This window comes from Trichechus manatus, unplaced genomic scaffold (assembly GCF_000243295.1).
Source record: "Trichechus manatus latirostris isolate Lorelei unplaced genomic scaffold, TriManLat1.0 scaffold00005, whole genome shotgun sequence".
Classification (NCBI taxonomy): domain Eukaryota; kingdom Metazoa; phylum Chordata; class Mammalia; order Sirenia; family Trichechidae; genus Trichechus; species Trichechus manatus.
The window spans coordinates 23,467,231-23,487,662 of NW_004443941.1; the positions used below are offsets into that span (position 1 = coordinate 23,467,231).

Here is a 20,432-nt window from a genome sequence, read left to right on the forward strand (position 1 = left end):
TTTTTTTTTTTTTTTTTTTTTGGTTAAGCTTCTTAGAGTTTCTGTTCAGTTCAATTGTGTGTTTATTGAATGGCTACACTGCACCAGGCCCTGTATGTGTGACTGTCATGGGGACCCAGGACTACAAATATACAAATAACCCAAGGCCTGAAGAATCTAAGGGAGAGCAAGCACCACAAAAAGTTTACATGGGAAACCTTTTTAGTTAGCCCTTCACAAAGCTCCGTGATGCAAAGGGCATAAAGAGTCCTTTAACCATCCTTGAAATCAGAAAGACCCTAAAGTTTGACTATAATGCTGCTGATCTGGTTATTTTTAAACATGTAAGATTGTGATAGCTCAAACACTTCTTTAAGCCTGCATCCATTTCTTAAAACCCAGGTCATGATTTGGTTATTTCATGTAACTAAATTTACTAAAATAGAGATTACAGATGAATAGATACTAATGCCATGGGATGTGTTTGAAGCTTGGAGGGGATAAAATGCAGCCTTATTGCCTTCAATGGAAAATGCTTTAGTGTAATATTGCAACCCTAAATTACCATCAGATAGCCTGACTTGCCTTCCTACAGGCTTTATTAATTTTTGCTTATTTGTAATCTTAACATTTTCATTTTTAGTATTTTTATCTTTTCTATTACTTGCTACTTTTCCAGGAAGTAGGAAGAATCATTGGAATTGCTCTTATGAAACAATTTGGATGGAAAGCAGATTTGAGGAATCCAAATTTAGAGGTAATGAATGTTTTATTTCATTTAATTACAGAGTATATTGTCGTATTCTTTAAAGACGGTGTCAGTGGTGTCAGGTCTTCTTATTGTACATTAATCCAAAAGTCTGTTTTCTCTCTAGCAGCAGAATAGTGAAGATAGTTTTGGCAGATAATCTTCACAATGAAAATGTCTTATCCAAGTAGGGCTTTTTGAAGTAGAGCTGTTTAGTCACAGTTGAAGAAAAGGAAAACATTTATTGTAAGATTGTAAAGATGACAGTCTCTACAATCTCGATAATCCATCATAGTCTGTACCATCCATATTAAGAAAGGCCTACACAAAATTCAATAAGTTGTTAATAGTGGCTTTGTTGGGGTTGTGGGATTATGGGTTTTTTTCTTTTTCTCTATTTTCCAGATTATTTTAATGAGTTTACACTACTTTCATAATGGCATCAAAGTCAAAAACGTGGAGAAAAATACTAGTTATAAAAATACTCTATTTTTTAAAAACTATCTCATAAATTTGACAGATATTGAGTCATTTTTATGATTCATTAATTCATAAAATTATTACTTGTTGTCTACCTTTAAATAGATTAATAGCTGGCCAAATAAATCAGAACATTTTGTGTTGTTTAAGTTTTAGTTTTTTCATTTTTCGGTTTTAAAAAAATAATACACGTCTATGGTATCAAGTGAAACAATACATTACAAAGATTTATGAAAGCAAGCCTGATCCATTACCTTGTCCTTCCTGTCTTCCACTTCCGGTGTTAACAGCCTTCAGTTTTTTCAAAGTATTTTGACCCAGGACTTTGAACTAGTTCATTCTGGTTTGAACCTCTGCTGAGAATTTGGATTTCTACTCCCAGATATACTGAATCAGAATCTACATTCTAACAAGATCCCCAGGTGATTCTTACGTATGACTTCCTGGGAACTTATTAGAAATGCAAGTTCTCAGCAGGGGTTCGAGCCAGTTGGAAGCCCTGTTTTGACCCAAGAATGTTTTGTTGGAAGATGTTTTCCTCTTATCTCCCCCTTTCTAGTTCTCATATCTTCTCCCTCCTGATTTCCTTCTCTCTGTCTCCCCCTGACTCTCTCTCTCACTCACGATTACTCAGAATTTTTTCATAGATTAGCTCATAAATGAAGAAGTGTAACTAATTTCTATCAGCCATTTACTGCAATTAGTAATAGTTATTATTGGTAGCAATAATCAAAACAAAATTCGTATCACTAAAATAACACCTGGTAAAATTTGTGGCTAAAAATTGACAGAAGAATCAAATGTTAAATTTTGTTCTGGGAAATTGATGGAAAAATGTGGGCACAAAGAAATTTTATTGTGGGAGAAGCTATTGTTAATAACATTCAATATATAAAACAAGATCAGTGTATCAAATCTTCAGTGTAAATTGTAAAAGGAAAGGATTAAAATACCAATAAATTTGCTAAAATGAATCATATAAAAAAAAAAGATTAGCTGTGATGTATCACTTGATCGAAGAATTAAATTGACTAATAGGAGTTCACCTCAGATGATTTTTTTCTTGATGAAAATTGATCAACATTAGCATAATTCTGATTAAAATTCTTCTGTTAAAAATATCCTTGGGGTGAAAGTATCAGGGATCAAAATGTTCTTTAGGACTAAAACAACATTGTTAGAATATTCCATAAACCTCATCAGACTACAAAAGTAAGAAAGATTCTTATTTTTAAAACTTATATAGGCTACTGGTTATAACTTGAGGCATTTAAATTTTCTTCATGGCCTAACAGAAGAAAAAATAAAGAGAGGAAGAAACCCACTTGTAGACTGTAGAGAGAGAATAGCGGGCACCTTTGCTTCTCTATATGTGGCTTGAAGAAAGCTTTCTATTACCCCGTGAGTGTGTGTAGACTGTGAAGGCTCTGTGTGACGTAGAATCTTATTAAAAAAAACCCGTTACCATCAAGTCGATTCTGACTCGTAGTGACCCTATAGGACAGAGGAGAACTGCCCCATTGTGTTTCCAAGGAGCACCTGGTGGATTTGAACGGCCAGCCTTTTGGTTAACAGCCGTACCTCTTAACCACTATACCACCATGGTTTAGAATTTGGGTGGATTTAGGAAACCTTTAGCACAAATGCTGGAAAGTGATTCGTTTACAATAATTCAGAGACTTTCTGGTGAGAAAGTTGATCTTGAGTTCTTCATAACGTAATTCTTCATGTTGTATACCCACATTGACCTCAGAATTTTTCTCTGAAATGTACTTAAAATTTAGTTTGTCTCTGCTGAAGAAACAAAAACTTACTTTCAGTGTTCCAGATATGGTAAATAAGACCTTGGAATTTGTTATTAAAATATAGTGTGTATAGGTTCAAAATTGAAGTTTTCAAATAGTTTGGTAATGCAATTTCTTGTTCCTTTCTAATGTCTGTCTTTGTTCTTTCAGATTTTTATACATCTAAATGACATTTACTCGGTGGTAGGGATTCCTGTTTTCAGGTAAATACTTGTATTCTATGCTTTGAGATGGTCCCTTAGGAGATTTTATAAAATGAAGAACTTTATAGTTTTTGTTTATAGTATGAGGCGTTGATATAACAGAGGGGGATAAAGGCATAGGATTTGAGTTCTTTTTTGAGCTAATAAAATGTTGTCATGGCGTTTGGTGGATATGATTTAATCTGACCATTTTGAGCTGTAAAAGGTTTGATCATAGTAATACACTGATTACGTGATTAATACTAACAATTATATCTAATTCTATCATTATATTATTTCTATTATTATGATTTTCATAGGCTGTATTTAAGCTAAAAATTTTAGTCTGTTGGCATCTTGGAGTTTTAATTAAAAAATGGAAAATACAGTATAATTTTTAAAATTTACCTTGTGTATTGTCCATAATTCTTTTAGTGTGGGAGATTATTGCCAGTTTTTTTCAATCTTCAAGTACCTCCCTAATCAAGCAGGGTACTATATAATAATAAGTACAAGTGGTACATTTCTCTATTTAAAAGTATTTATTGAATCTTTATCATGTTACAGATCCTTTTCTAAGTACTTTGGGAAAAAGCTGATTGGATCAAAATAGTGATTTTCAGTTTCTTGGGAATATGTAAATACTGTGGGCATCTACAAAAGATTTTATATGTGTAGCCCTGTGTACATAAAGCAAAGTGGTTTAGATACCCTTTTTCTAGATGGTTTTAGTAATAGAATTTTTTTGAAGATCATAAAGTTCTATGTGTTTAAGGCCTCAGGAATACTCCATTTGCCCTAGCTCATACATATGCATCTGCAAGCTAGAACCAGGATGTAAAAAAAAAAAAAAAAAAAAAACTGCCTTAAGGGTATTGTAATAGCTGTCATCTGGTGAGGAGCTATAGCAGTTGACAAGCACAGTGTTGAGAACATTATAAATATTCAATAAATGTTGAATTATTTGAGTTCTTGCTGTGTGCTAGTCATGAGGTAGGCCCCACCAGCCTCTAGATTACAAAGATCATGAGCTAAATAAAATTTCTCATCACCCTACCACCTGTGAGATCATCACATACCTCGATGTCATATTGGTTTCCCTGGGCCCCCACATACCTCAATGCTTTCCAAGTTCTCCCAGACCAAACCTAACCCACTCTTACACCTACACCTAAGAGTTTTCCAGGCTACCCTACTCTACTGCCTGTGGAGCACCAGGCCCTAACCCCTGCAAAGTATTTGTAAAATAGATTGACTTTAATTTGAACAATTGCTCCTATCTGACTTTTTTTAATTCCATAAAAGTTTAAATGTAGCAAGTAAAAAGCAGTGGGTGAGACAGGTGCTGACAAAATCAGGTACAATGACCACAGAACTAATAGCTTACAGAAAGGGTGGGGAGAACCAAAAGATGGCCACATTTCAACCCAGTGTAATTACTGCTGGTCACCAAGACAAGGATAAGAATATCAGAACAGCAAAGTGTGAAATATATTTTTTGAATAATTCTTTAAGTAAACATTTTTTCATCTTAGGCCCCTGAAAGGGTGAGCTTAAGTATCTTGAAGGTTGACTTATGAGGAACATCTCATCTCCAGCAGTGCTGACTGAGTACAACACTGATGTATTGAGATTCTTAGCAACAAATAAAGGACAAGTGTTTAATTGTATATAAATATGCTAAATTTTATGCTCTTTTATTATTAACAGATATGTATGAACTTTATATGAATGATTTTAAAAGGCATTAAATCTTATTATTTGAATATTTGCTAGAAACACTCAAGAAGCCCTGCTTATGGCATCTCGAATAATAACTGCTAATGTACCTAGAAGTTTGCAAATGAAAAGTGTGTGTCTGAAAAGTAAGACTCAGCCCCTGAATGAGCAATAGTTGAAAATGAGATTACATTAGATGTTCTGTGATTAGTTAGACTACCTCAGCAAGGAAAGGACGTGGTCTCTATGATTCATGTGACTAAAAAGAACAGTTTGCTGATGTATGAAGGAGAGGGGGAATTAAACAGCACATGGCAGTGACAGTGGAGCTCAGAGACTGCAGCCTGTGACCTTGATGGTAGTAAAAAGTCCGAAGTGATGAAACAGAGGATAGAGCAACCGTGAAGTATGAGAACCACATAAAAATTTTTGTCTTAGTAGTTCCTAAAGACATTGGTCATAATAGAGCTCTGCTTTCTTTGCAGAAAAGAACCCTTGGGATGTCAGTAGCCACACAGGGCTTTAACTGTATACCGCTGTGCCACACTGTACACATCACCTAATACAGTATAGCATAGTGGATAAGAACCATGGATTTGAATTCTGCCTTCTCCACAAATTAACTGTTCAACTTTGGGCAAAGTGTCAGAGTCCTCTGCTGTAAAATCAGAAGAATAATTGTACATACTTTAGTGCTTTGTTGTTGTTGTTAGGTGCCATCAAGTCACTTCCAACTTATAGTGACCCCATGTACAACAGAACGAAACACTGTCCAGTCCTGCACCACCCTCACAATCATTGCTATGTTTGAGCGCATTGTTGCAGCCGCTGTGTCAGTCCATCTTGTTGAGGGTCTTCCTCTTTTTCACTGACCCTCTGCGTTACCAAGCGTGATGTCCTTCTCCAGGGACTAGTTCCTCCTGATAACAAAGTATGTGAGACGAAGTCTTGCCATCCCCGCTTCCAAGGAGCACTCTCACTGTACTTCTTCCAAGACAGATTTGTTTGTTCTTTTGGCAGTCCATGGCATATTCGATATTCCTTGCCAGCGTCATAATTCAAAGGTGTCGAATCTTCTTTGGTCTTTCGTATTCATTGTCTAGCTTTCTTATGCATGTGAGGTGATTAAAAATACCATGGCTTGAGTCAGACGCACCTTAGTCCTCAAAGTGACATCTTTGCTTTTTAACACTTTGAAGAGGTTTTTTTGCAGTAGATTTGCCCAGTGGAATACATTGTTTGATTTGATTGCTGCTTCCATGGGTGTTGATTGTAGATCCAAGTGAAATGAAATCCTTGTCAGCTTCAGTCTTTTCTCCGTTTATCATGATGATGCTTATTGGTCCAGTTGTGAGGATTTTTGTTTTCTTTATGTTGAGGTGTAATCCATATTGAAGGCTGTGTGGTCTTTGATCTTCATCAGTAAGTGCTTCCAGTCCTCTTCACTTTTCAGCAAGCAGTGCTTTGTAGTGAAGCTCATTTGAAAATCCTTGACACTGTTTTTAGGATACAGTAAGTGCTGAATAAGTTTCAACTGTTACATTTTTTAAACAGTTTAGCAACGAGGGAAGGAAGGGAAGAAGCATTTACTAGAGTAAATAAGATTATTATTTTTTAATTAATTTCAGTGAAACATCTATTGAGTACTTACTATATGGTAAGCATTGTTCTAAATTTGCAAAGTTCTAAGATGAATAAGATGGTTATTGAGTTCAGTGAATTCAGTATAGTGGTGGAACAAATGTGATAAATGCTCTACTAGAGTTAGGAGAGAGGATCTAACTCTGATGGAGGATGGGTGATCAAAAGGCTATATATACAGAAGTATTGCCGAAGTGGAGACTTGAAGGATAATTAGTAAGGGTTGGCCAAATAGACAAGAAAAGAAGATGTTCCAGGCCAAGCAATGGCATGTGTAAAGGCACAGAGGTATGAGGAAGCTTGATTTGTGTGGGAGAATGGCAAGTAGTTTAGTACAGATGGGCCAGGGCATATGTAGACAGAATGGAAGATGATGAGACTGAACAAATGTCTCGTAAGCTGTCTTAAACAACTTGGATTTTACTTTACAAGCAATAAGAATTTTAAGGGAAGAGTGGTATGATCAAATTTGTGATTTTGAAAAGTAACCAAGAAGGTTATATTAAAAAAAAAAAATGGAGGACCATAAAAAGAGAGGCAGATAGGTTGAATCTTATCATAGTCTAGGCAATGAATGATGAGGAACTAAAACCAAAAACCAAACCCACGGCCATCAAGTCATTTCTGACTCCTAGCAACCCTATAGGATAGGGTAGAACTGCCCCATAGGGTTTCCAAAGCTGTAATCTTTATGGTAGAAGACTACCACGTTTTTCTCCCACAGAGCAGCTGGTTGGTTCGAACTCCTGACCTTTTGGTTAGCAGCAAAGCACTTAACCACCGTGCTACCAGGGCTCCTAATGAGGAACTAAACTGAGACAAAACGTGGGGTAACAAAAAGGAGGCCATGAATTCAAGAAATAATTAACGAGTGGAATAACTTCCAGATTTCTGATTTGGGCAACTATAGATACTGCTGTCAGTCACTGAAATACAAAATCCAGGCGTAAAAAAACAGTGTATTCAGTGAAAAAAGTCCAAGTAGATATTTAAAGAGATAGATCTGGAGTTGACGTGACAAGCGTAACCTGGACATGTACGTAAGGATATCCAGTGTATTGATGGTACGAGACACATAAGAAAATAAAGAAGAAATATGCCGAGGTACGAAAAACAGGAAAAGGAGAGTGTATTCAGTTTATACTTGTTGAATTTGCAGTACCTTGGTAATCTTCAGGTGAAAAACGTCCAAGAAAATCTGGAGTTCAGGTGACAAGTCTAGGCTAGCGATCTAGAGTAGGGTGTCTTTAGCTTGATGATAGATTGTGTATAAGAGAATAAAGAAGAAATGCATATGTAAGAAGAGGATCAAAGTCACATGTATTTTTGTACTATGTAAAGGCCAGCTAAAATCTGATTAAAAACAATAACCAGATTCTTTGAGAGTAGAGAATTATTTTTAATTTCAAGGAGTTTATTTCTGAACATAGCCTGTCCCCTGAATAGTTTTGTTATACTGATATAATGGGGCTCCTTTGTTGAAGTTACGGCAGATCAGTTTTGCCCAGGTTTAAGCAAAATAAGAAGACGTTCACTTTTGTCACATAGTAATGTGGTTGGCCCCATAAAATAAAAAGTCTTGTTAGTAAAAATATATACATAATTGTCAAAACTTTCAAAGGTTCCACCTAAACCACTGCTACTTACAAAAGCACTTTGTAATGTATATGGACAAAGACTATTTTCTTTTCATTAGTGAGTCTACTTTTGTTTTTTGTTTTTTTTTTGATACCTGGAATAAAAAATAATTTCACAATTCTGGTTTTAACTAGTGTGTTTTGTAGCAAGACAATTGCAGAGCTTACCCTGTGCAAGCACGATGCATTGACCAAAATATTTTATAGTCTTTCCACCTGTAGTTTACTTGTCTGATTACAAGTCTATGAGTACAGTATGAATTATAGTGTGGATTGTTATTTCCTAAAGAAATTTTATTAAAAGTGAAATTTCCAAGGGTTTATCATGTAGAGCTTCTTTGTTATAACAGTAAATATGCAGTTATACTATTTTATACGAAAGGGGTACATCATCTGATTGTAAGATTTTTGGGGACTTGGCAATAAATATACCAAAAACAGGATAATGGAGAATAAAGTCAAAGAAAGATGAGAAACAAAATAGTGAAAGAAAGAAATACTTAATGTTCGTATGCCTGGAATTCTGTTGAAAGTCTTTAAGGAGCGTTTGGAGAGCAGTCTGGCTTTGTGTAATGTTAGTGGTTTTGGAATAAGCCTACCCAGGATAGCCTACCACAAATTATTGAAATCATGTTTTCCGTATCTTACCAACAAATTGTACAAGTGAAATAAAATTAAAAATTAAAAAACTTTGAAATCTCCTAGGAGATGCTGCTTGTTCATTGCATTAGAAAGATAGGAATAATAATAGATGATATTTTGCATATGTCTAACAAATCTAGAAACACTGATAGTAGCGATGATGAGGTGGAGGATAAAGTATGAAATGATAAATAATGTAGAGCAGTGAATCATTTGGAGATGTCTGCTTCAGCCCTGAATTCAATAATTTGTTTTAGACAGTGCAGTTTCCTGCTTTATTTCATCTTTTGAAAAAGATGCACATGAGCAAAAAGCAGGTTTACAAAAGGTACTTACAGAATTCAGATTTCAAGTGTTAGTATCCATTCAGTCCCACTTTCTATATTACACCCGTGTCACAATATACTATGTTCTTGATAACTCCACATCAGCAGGAATAGGTCTATTCTATATGATAAGACAGGAAAGTATTTAAACACTCTAGAAAGATTTCCCTCATAGATGATTAAATTTTTGTAAATCAGACACTTAAGAGTTTAAATTTCAATTGTCTAAAAAGTTTTCCCTTTCTGAAGCACCGTACTGGCCGGTTAGACAAGGTATTTTTGTAATAAGGTTAAAATATTCTCTAACTTAGAGAATACTCTGTGTTGATGAATATGTTAAAATGATTCACAGGGATGGATGGGTTAATCATTTATATCATGTTCTTCTTTTACATACAGCAATATTTAGCATACTGAGTGAGACAGTGGCTGCAGTAGTGGGCTCAAACATACCAAAGACTGTGAAGATGGTGCAGGAACTGGTAGTGTTCTCATTCTGTTATATATAAGGTCGCCATGAGTCAGAGGTGACTCCACGGCAGCTAACAACAACATTTGCTATATAATCAGGTTCTTTGCTTTGTAGGGTTCCTTTAGCCAACAGAGCTTACATCCAGACAGCAGGACTGCGATCAACCATAGCGTGGGCAATGGCGTCTCTCGCTGAAATTCAAGTAAGGAAAATGTTTTCATTGTTGTTAATAGCAACACCCTTTCCGTAATTAACTTACCCGGTCTCAGACTGATGACATCTGGTTTCTTCTTCTTTTTTTTTTCCCCCAGTTACGCTTACAAACTGCTGCAGTGATAGACAAGTCTGTATATTGTTGAACTTCTGAGAGTATTTTGGCTATGGAAGTGCTGAGTCAAAAGATTGCTACATTTTATTAGTATTATTATTTTGAGTCACATTCAGAAAATGTAAAACTCTACTTAAAATCTGTTTATTCTACGATCAGAATCTTGATGAAGTTTTGAAAATGTTCTGTGAACTTAAGAAAATAATTACGTTTTCCAGTCAAGGGATGTCTTCTGTATATTCACTTACCATTTTCTCTACAAATCTGTTCAGTTTTGAAAAGGTATTTTGAAATTTCATACAGTTATTTTATTTTTTAAGTTTTTACATTTTTTTTGGTTATTGCATCATTCAGCTGCTATGTGACTTGATAATATACATGTTTATGACTGTTAATACTTCATCATGAATTGTGCGTTTTTATTACACAAGTCCTCTTTATCCTGATTAGTGTTTAAACTTAAATTTCACTGTGTCTTTTATTAATATTTTCACTCCTTTCTTTTTGTTTGCATCTGCCTAATATTTCTTTATTTTCAACATGTATCACTTTTAGTGTGTTTCTTACAAACACACTATACAGCTCTGTTTTTATCCCACTGATAGTTTCTTTCAATGAAAGAATTCAGTGTTTTATGACAGATACCCTTGATGGTGTTCTTCCTATTTTACTGTTACTTCTTACACTGTTTAATCTTTATTTTTGCTAGTTTGATTAGGTTACTTGCAGTTCATTCCATTGCTTTCCCGGAAGTTGGAGGTTTTACTTCATTTTTCTGTTCCAGTAATGTTTCCTTTTTCCAGCTCTCTTAAACACCTATCACCCTACTTTGACTTTAAAACAAGATATCAACTCTGTTCTCTGCCAAGACACACTGTTTTTACCACCAAGACATTCTTATATTCGACAACCTCCCCGTCTACCCAGTCATGAGACTTCCAGAGTACTTTTTTCTTTTCCATTCCCCACCTTTACTCCTCTCTACAATGAGGCCTTTGAAATATTTTTATCCTTCTACCTCCCTCAACCCCCAACTACTGGATTGAACCAGATGGTTTATTCTATGCCAGAATTTCCCTTAAAGCGTATAGCTTCTGTTTCAGAAGTTCTTATTTAGCGCTTACTTTATATTATCCTTAATTAAGACTTAATTGTGTGAAACACATCCACATTTTTGTATATGCACACAAAGATATATTGCAAAGTGCATTGTTTCTCACCACTTTTGTTCTCTTCATCTTTCCCCATTTAAGATCTCTACTGTACTCTGGCTTATTTGTTGCTTGGTTAAAGTCTTTTCTTAGGTGTTTTCCTCAGCTGTGGTACTTGAATCATATACCTTTTGAGTTCCTATGTGTCCTCAGATGTCTCCCTTTTATCCTGGCAGAGATACGATGTCTTGGCGGGGTATCAGATTCTAGAGGTGTAGTCCTTTTCTCTCAGAGGTCTGTAGATGCAATTCCTTCGTCTTTTAACTTCCAGTGTTATGTATGAGCAGTCCGATGCCAGTCTGGTTTTTCTTTTCCGCTGTAGCTACCTTATTCCTTCTGTTTGGATGCTAGCAGTATTTTTCTCTTTAATCTTTTAAGTTTAGGAACATTACCATAATATACTTACATATCTGTCTTGTCTTTTGTATTCAGCCTGAAACGTGGTAAGTCTGATTGCCTGGGTTCTAATTATGGCTCCACCATGTACTGGCTTGGAAACTTCGGGCAAGATATCTAACATCTTTGTGTCTCAGTTTCTCATTTGCAAAATGAAAATAATAGTAGTATCACATAGAGTCTTGTGAGGATTAAATGAATTAGCATTTATAAAGTGATTAGAACAGTGTGTTAGCATATAGAAAGTACACAAGTATTATCTGCTATTATTATTATTTTTTCTTCTTCAGTTCAGGGAGTCTTTCTTCCATTACTTATTACTGCCCCAACTGTTTAGTGAGTTTAACCTTAAACTTTCCTTTTTCTGGTTTTGAAATTCTCATTACAAACATGTTAAGTTTCCTGGATCTGTCCTCCAGGTCTCTTATCCTTTCTCTCATGGTTTCCATCTCTTTGAGTATTTTGGCTCTGCGTTTTGAGTTTTTGTTGAACTTTATCTTCTAAGCTATAACAGGAGTTTTAGAGATATGCCCTACTTTAATTCATTTATTGAATTTTTTAGTTTAAAAGTATATATTTTTTTAGCTTCAGAAAGCTTTTTTGGTGTGACATTTAAATATCTTTGGAAGCTCTTCTTTTATTCAAATACTTATCTGTCTCTTCCAGCAGTTCAGATTTCACCAGGTATGTGTTCTGATTCTTCTATTTGTACTCTTCTAGCTACTGAGCAACGCTCTTCCATTAGATGAGCCATTATTTTCTATGTTGGCTCATTAGAGGACTCCGGTGTGTTTATTGTAGTATTTTAAATGGTGAGAATCCTATAAATGGTAAAAGGCAGTGGGCTTGGCAGTGTAAGAAGAATCTGTCAGCCTCTGCTGAGACACTTGTAGGAAATTTCTGTATTCACTGGTCTCCCTACAGGTCTACAGATTTCTGAAGACTAAAATTTTCCCTGGATCCATTGGTTCTCCCCTCTGGGCTCTAGTACTGTTTGCTAATCACTTACCCAGTCCACTGCAAGGAGGCTCCCTACGAGTTCTTTCTCCTGAGACACCAGCAAAGCACAAGGCCCCTCTTAGCACCAATTGTTCTAGATCTGAGCATTACTTGGCTCAGATGAAGTAAGTAGCCAGGAGTTAGGAGAAGAGGAGGTGGCAGCTACTTTCAGGTTACCATGTTCCCAGAATCCATGATTTCTTTTTTGCATTTACATCTTTAATCCATCTGGAATTTCCTTTAGTGTAAGGAGAGAGTTATAGTAACATCTTGTTTTTTTCCAAACTACCAGTGGTCTCAGCACAGTTTATATTTAAATATAAATTTATCTAATCACGTACAGATTTGAAATGCTATCTTTATGTAAAAGTGCATTTTTAAGAAAGGTCGGAAGTAAATGGTCAAAAATATACCAAGATAACGCTCAGTAAAATTTTTTGTCACTTTGCCCTCCTAGAACCAAGAGTAAGAAATGTTTCTCTAAATATGACCACCAGCAGAGGAGGTCTGTTAAAGCCATGAGAAGTAGCACAGCAGAGTTGTTTTGGAGGGATGCAGTGATGCCCTACAGTGTAAGTACTCCCAGTGGATCCAGCCTTGATCCAGTCTTTTTTGAGCTTTGTACCCAGAGCAGTGTCCAAATAGCTCCACCTTGAGTAGGCCACTGCCACTAAAAATGACATTTAAAAATAGGGAGGTTAGATACTGTTCATGTTTTCTATAAATGATTCACCTTCTAACGTATCATAACAAGTAAGGAGGAATATCATGTTCTCTTAGTTCTTAATTGGTGTTATAAGCATACAGAAATAAACACCTCTCTACTCTGCCTGTGTACATAAATGTCATGGCTAGAAAAGCCCTAAGGTAAGGACAGAACTTTAAAGGCAGAACCACCTCATTGAACACATTGAACATAGACCATTGGAAAGGAAGAGTTCAGTGTTTGGTACATTTTAAGTTCTTAATAAAAATTAGTTCTCATACTATTACTAATTTTAAACAAAATTGCCATTTAAATTATTGTTCCTTGTGTCATTTAATGCCCTTCGTGAGGGATCCATATGATATTCTCCTTAGAATTTCATGACGGGAAAGTTTCTCTCTCCGGAAGAACGTTTGTTTCCTTCCATTAGGTACTGTATGGCTCTGACTGACTCCTGGCTGTCCACTGAGGACTCTGCTTCCTCTGTAGCCATATCAGGTGATGGAAGTTTTTTCTCCCACACCCCATGTACCACTGGGCCTGAAGGTGGGGTAGATGTCCTGCTTGCCCCACATTGCCCCTTCTGGATCATTCTTCCTCCCTTTTGCTGAAAACCTCTCAGTGCCTTTGTTGAAGCACATACCATCAGATTATCTCAGTCATATACAGATCTCCTTCCCATTCCTGTAAGAGTGAAGGCTGTCATCCTGTCATAATTCTTTATGATTCCAGTATCCAATCAATAACCTGGCCTCTTAGTTCCTTGGCTTCCTGGCCTCTAATGATCTGCATTAGTCATATCCTAGACCTTATCATTACCCATATAAGGGCATCTCTTCCAAAATTCTCAATTTTAAGAATCCTGCTCTTAACCACCTTCTCTACTTCTTGTCCCCTTCCTCTAGTATCTTAACACAATTCTGTGACCCCCATGGGGTCCACCAGTCATTGACCACTGTCCATTACTCGCCTCCTGTCCTTATCACTTGTTCACAGCTTGGATTTTGTTTTCTCTCTTTGAAGTCATTCCCTTACCTATACTTTCAACTCTCTTGCTTCTTACTTCATTTAAGTATTAGAAACAAAAGAGAACTTCAGTATGCTCTCATCACCAAATCTACCAGCCTATCAGAATCTGTGCCTACATATTCCAGTTTATCCTCATCACAGTAAGTGAACTGTCCTTGTTCCAGTCCATGACCAGCTATAATACTATATACTGGATTACATTCCTGCTGTCCTATTACAGAATTTTGTCCCTACTGGACCATTCACATCAACATACACACTTGCTATAATGTCTTGCAATTTAAAAACTAAAAGTCCTCTCTTGAGCTCACATTATCTTTCAACTGTCACCCCCTTTCTCTGCTTCCCTTTACATCAGAACTCCTAAAATTGTCTACATTTGCTGTCCCTGCTTCCTCTCCTCCCATGCTCTCTCGTACCCTCTTCCATCAGGCTTTCATTGCCATCACTCTGTTGAAACTGCTCTTGTCGGGATCACCAGTGGCTTCCATGTTGCCAGATCCAGTAGGCAGTCTCTGTCCTCATCTTACTAGCCTGTTAGCACTTTGACACAGTGATCACCCTTCTCCTTGGAAGAGTTTTTTTCACTTTGTTTTGGGAACACCACTCTCTCTAGGTTCTCCTCCTACATCACTATGTGCTGTTTCTCAGTACGCTTTGCTGATTCTTCATCTTCCAGACATCTGTACTTCGGAGAATGCCAGGACTCAATCCTTAGACTTATCTTTTTTTAGCTTCTTTTGCTTCCTAGATGATCTCATTCAGTTGTGATGTTTTAAATACCGTTTATAAATTGATTTAACACTAACTGTTCCTAAATTTATATCTATAGCCTCAGCCTGTCCCCTGAACTCCAGACCCATATATCCAATGACCCACTTGACAGCCATACTTGGAAATCTAATAGGATTCCAAACTTAACACATCTAGAACTATATTCTTATCTCCCCTAAAGCTTCTCCTGTCCAGCCATCTCAGTAACAGGCAGCTCTGTTCTTGCAGTTGCGTTTAGGTCAGAAACTTAAGTCCTCCCAGCCCATTGCCTTTCTTTCACATTCCACATCCAATCCATCAACATACCCTGTTAACTTCACCTTCAAAAAATACCTAGAATCCAGCCACTTCGCACCACCACCACCAATACCACTCTTAACTTAAGCCACCATCTTCTCTTGTCTGAACACCCTAACAAGCCTCCCTGTTAACACTCAGAGCAGCCAGAATGATCCCTTGGAAATGTAATGATGTGCTACTCCTCTGCTCAAAATCCTTCACTAGTTTCCCATCTCCTTCAGGATAGAATCTAGAATCTTTACTGTAACTCCAAGATCTAACATGATCTAATGCCCAGAGTGGGAGTAATTAATTTTGCCCTCCAAATTTCTTGTTCTCCTCTCAGATATAAGTAGGATTACACTTCCCTGGCACCTTGAAATTGTGTGTGGCCATGTGACTGACATGCATTATCCAGTTAAATGGTGGAGTGACATGCCACTTCTGGTGGCAGCATTAAGCGCCAGCACACAATTTACCATGCCATCTTTCCCCCTGCCACAGTGATGGCAGTGTTCCATCCAGATGATGACCACTCATCATCTTGGGTTCCAGAGTGAGGAACAGAGGGCCCAGATGACTCACTGTGGGCATATAGCATGAGCTACATGTTGCTCTAAGCCTCTGAGATTTCAGGGGTTATTTTACTACATGCTCATCTTGACAGAAGCACCTCGTTTCCTCACTGATACTACCACTGCATTCCCTCTCCCTCCTTTTGGCCACCCTGGCCTCCTTGCTATTCTGCAGACATGCCAAGCATACTCCTGCCTTAAGCCTTTAGCAACCTAAAGTTCCTAATAAGGTGTAAAAAGCAAACTTTACTCTTAAAATATTAATTCCTCAAGTTTTAGGTTTCTTTATAAAACTTACTTTGGTAGACTTAATAATAACCTACATCAATATTTCTGTCTATAGGCTGGTGCACTTGTTTTAGATCCAATGTGTGGACTTGGAACAATACTTTTGGAAGCTGCTAAAGAATGGCCAGTAAGTTCTAAAATTTGGTAAACCAAGCAATATATATATATAGATATACATTAATATAGATATCATTTATAAGTAGATTGTAATTTTTAATTATATGATTTGCTATTTAGTCAAAATAGATAATGAGGGGCTAATTATATTACTGTTATTTCCTTGACTACTTTGGTATATTTAGAAAGTATGACAGAACTCCAGTAATTCATCATGACCTAGCTTATACAAATCTCTCAACTCCTTAGCTATTTTAATTGTAAAATATTAACAGATTTTAAAATTTTAATGAAACTTTTGATTTTTTTGCTATTAAATGTCATTTTAATGGAGTATTCTAAATATGTTTTAGCCTGAATTAACAAACCTATTAATCTCATTTTCATCATTTGACAAAAACGCAACTAGATTTTTTTAACTACATAAAATAATTGTCTTTATACTTGAAATGTGAATTTCTTTCCTTGTAGGATGTGTATTATGTAGGTGCTGATGTCAGTGACTCACAATTACTAGGGGCTCATGACAATCTGAAAGCTGCAGGCCTTAAGGATAAAATTGAACTGCTTAAAGCCTCTGTAATAGGTAAGATATTAAAAACGCAAAAATTTAGGAAAATGGATATACATAAATATATAGTCTTAACAAAACAAGACTTACTTTCCATATGTAACATACCTGTGGGACTAATCGTTTATTTCCAGTATGATAACTGGAACATTTTTATTTTTCAAAAGATTCATTATTGGGAAGCAACATTTAAATAGTTTCCATAAGCATTTAAGTAAAAACATGCCTTTTTAAGGTGTGTTTAATGTATTTGAACTGTTTCGCATGTTGTAACCATGGATCAGTTAATACAGGCATAAAATAAAGAGAGCAGTTTAGTAATAATAGAAACTTTAAATTTCTTTCAGCTAAACTAATGAAATGTTCTGAATTATCTTACCTCCTCCCTCTTGCCCCACATTGGACAGCAGTAACTTTGCTAAACCCAAGACTTTCAGTGCTACAGTGAGAAATTCCCAGGCAATCTAGGACAATTGTTCACCCTGTGAGATTGAGGGAAGGCATTGCCCCTTATCTACTGATGGGCAATCAGCAGTGACTAATATGGCTCAGAATCAAGTCTCCTGAGTCCAATCAAAGCAACATTTCCCTAAGATCCATGGTATTTAGACTCTTTTAGGGAAGCCTTGCATTCCTTGTTTCTTTCTGTTCCTCTTAGTACACTGTCTTAGTTATCTAGGGCTGTAAACGAATAATTTCTTTTATAAGGATCAGCATAGAGCTGGTTCCTATGAGGCGGAGGTTAAAGAAGTCCCAAATGTCTAACTTTTCTAAGCTGCTGTATCACTAGATGGTACAGCATCAACTATTCCCTCTCGCCTCAGTACTCTCACTCCTGTCTTCCAGTTCCCTAATTTGCTGCAACGTCTCACAGAACTCATGAACCATGTACAATTAAATGGCTCATGTGGTTGTGGAGGCTGGCAAGTCCCAAATTCGTGGGTCAGGCATAGACTTATCCCTGGCCCTCAGTCTCTGCCCAGAGGCGCTCAGCTTTCTCACTTCGTGGACTGGGAAGCCCACTGCACCATCTCCTGTGGGTCTCTGCTGCGGGTCTCTTCTTTTTTTGTGTGGTGGTGGGCTCTCCTCTGTGCTCTGGAATTGGCTGTCTTGTAAGGCAAAACTGATCAATCCCCTTGGTAGGCCACAATTACCCTATCACATGGTCACCTGGGTGGGAATTACAAGACCACGGCTGGAAAGGCCACACACAAAAGTAATCAGTCGCACTGCAGGCTCCTATAACAGAAGTACCACAAGTGGATGGCTTTAACAAACAGAAATTTATTCTCTCACAGTTTAGGAGGGTAGAAGTCTGAATTCAGGGTGCCAGCTCCAGGGGAAGGCTTTCTCTCTCTGTCAGCTCTGGGGGAAGGTCCTGTCATCAATCTTCCCCTGGTCTAGGAGCTTCTCAGCACAGGGACCCCAGGTCCAAAGGATGCACTCCACTCCCAACTCTTCTTTCTTGGTGGTAGGAGGTCCCTCTCCTCTCTGTTCGATTCTCTCTTTCATATCTCAAAAGAGATTGACTCAAAATACAACCTAATCCTGTAGTTTGAGTCCTGCCTCATTAACATAACTACCTCTAATCCTGTGTCATTAACATCATGCAGGTTAGGTTTTACAACACATGGGGTAATCACATCAGATCACAAAATGGTAGACAACCACACAATACTGGGAATCATGGCCTAGCCAAGTTGACACAAACTTTTGGGGGACACAGTTCAATCCATAACATACATTCTTCCTCTCTAAAAAAAATTAACACATTTAATTCCCAACTGAAACAATTGTATTCTCTTGCCACTGAATAGGTAGTAGATAGGTCCTGGTATTGAACGTATAATCAGAGGAATACATTGTTTAAAATTTTTTTTATTGCAGTGAAAAAGTAGGAAAGATGAGTTTCAACAAGAAGAAAATATTAGGATAATTTCTATGTAAAGCTTAATCAGCCCCAGGGAAGGAGTTGTATTGTTGAGACCTCATAGTTGTTTGCTGCCAATGACTATTTTCACCTTTCCTCCAGGATTTTTAATAGGACCCTTCGTGTATAAGACACAAGTTTCTACAGCAAATCAGTAAGTCGTTAGGCTAAAATCGAACTTTCATGAACCCTAACTTCTGTAAGAATGCTATTTTTTGAGACCTTTAAGAAAACTGAAATAGCTTCACAAGTTGTTACACAGCAGTGGTTTTTCAAACCCTTTACGTTCTTCAAAGTGCCTTAGAGGCATGAGGAAGGGAGTACTGCTTTGGCAGGGCTGGAATCTCTGCCTACTACCAACTCAGTCCACTTTTATCTCTTTTCACTTTGAGGAACATTTTCTCAGTCTACTTTTAATTGTTTTCACTTTGGGGAGCATTTTCCATAAGATTTCACTTTAAAAACAAACGTTTAAGTGCCCTACTTTTTAAAAAAGAAAACTCTAGGGCACAAGGTAGCTAAATAAATTGTAGTTTTTCAAAGGATTGCTCTGACTATCATGTTAAGAATAGACTGTAGTGGGTCAAAGATAGAAACAGAAGGAGTAGTTAGGAGACTATTACAGTAATCCAGGTAAGAAATGATGGTGGCTCGGGTCATAGTGGTATTCATGGTGGCATTGAGAGGAGGTCAGATGCAGTACATATTTTGAAGGTTGAGCCAACAGGATTTGTTGTTGGATTAGACATGAGGTACAAGAGAAAGAAAAAAAACTTTTCTGCTTGAGCAGCTAGTGGATGGAGTTGCTATTTGCTGAGTTAGGGAAGACTGCAGGGGGAACAAGTTTGAGTTTTGGACATGTTAAGTTTCCTGAGAAAGTACATTATTAGACACCAAGTAGAGAAGATGTCAAGTTGGTAGCTAGATATATGAGTGGAGTTTGAGGGCACAGTCCAGGCTCAATATATAGATTTGGGCCTCACCAGTATAAATAGTACTTAAATTCATGACATCACCTGGAGAATGAGTATAGCGAAGAGGAAGAGGCCTGAGGACTGAGCCCTGGAGCACCCTTATGTTTAGAGTTCAGAAGATGAGAATCTAGTAAAGGAACAGCCAGTGATGTAAGAGAATAACTAAAAGGTATTCCAGAATCCAAGGAAGAGAGAATGGTCAATGGTGTCAGATACTGCCAAATGGTCAAGCAGCAGGCACAAGGCCTGCCTGGAGTGGGTCCTGGTGGAATGGGAGGAGAGAACTTAGAGACAGCTAATTTAGATGATTTGCTTGGGGAGTATGCTGGTAAAGGGAGCAGAGAAATGAGGCAGTAAAGAAGAGGGGGAGATTAGGAGTCAGGCAGGGGTTTTTTGAATAGACTTTAACTTTTAACATGTGCATATTTGAATGATGAAGGAAATGATCAAGTAGAAAAGAAAAACTTTACAGTGCAAGAGAGAGGCGAATTACTTCTGGGCTATGCTGGACCCCGTGAGAGGGATGGGATCCTGTGCACAAGCGGCGGGTCCTTCACTCCTAGTTACAGGGAAAGGCAGACTGGATGAGAACAGATGCAGGTAGGTTGGTCACTGTGGTGGGTG

At 37.2% G+C, this 20,432-nt stretch overlaps 1 protein-coding gene across 10 annotated transcripts in view; it reads left to right on the forward strand.

The window, feature by feature from the left end:
• Window positions 1-20,432, forward strand: part of THUMPD2 (THUMP domain containing 2) — a 50,642-nt gene that overhangs the window by 12,188 nt on the left and 18,022 nt on the right. For 8 of the 10 annotated variants that reach the window (XM_004369533.3, XM_023735654.1, XM_023735663.1 and 5 more), the window contains 5 exons: window positions 659-736; window positions 3,163-3,215; window positions 9,746-9,833; window positions 16,272-16,343; window positions 16,805-16,919. In XM_004369533.3, the coding sequence (XP_004369590.2) occupies window positions 659-736; window positions 3,163-3,215; window positions 9,746-9,833; window positions 16,272-16,343; window positions 16,805-16,919 (406 nt within the window). Of the gene's footprint in view, window positions 1-658; window positions 737-3,162; window positions 3,216-9,745; window positions 9,834-16,271; window positions 16,344-16,804; window positions 16,920-18,936; window positions 18,989-20,247; window positions 20,409-20,432 lie in introns of all 10 variants that reach the window. The other 2 variants (XR_002824826.1, XM_023735669.1) reach the window with 2 other exon arrangements.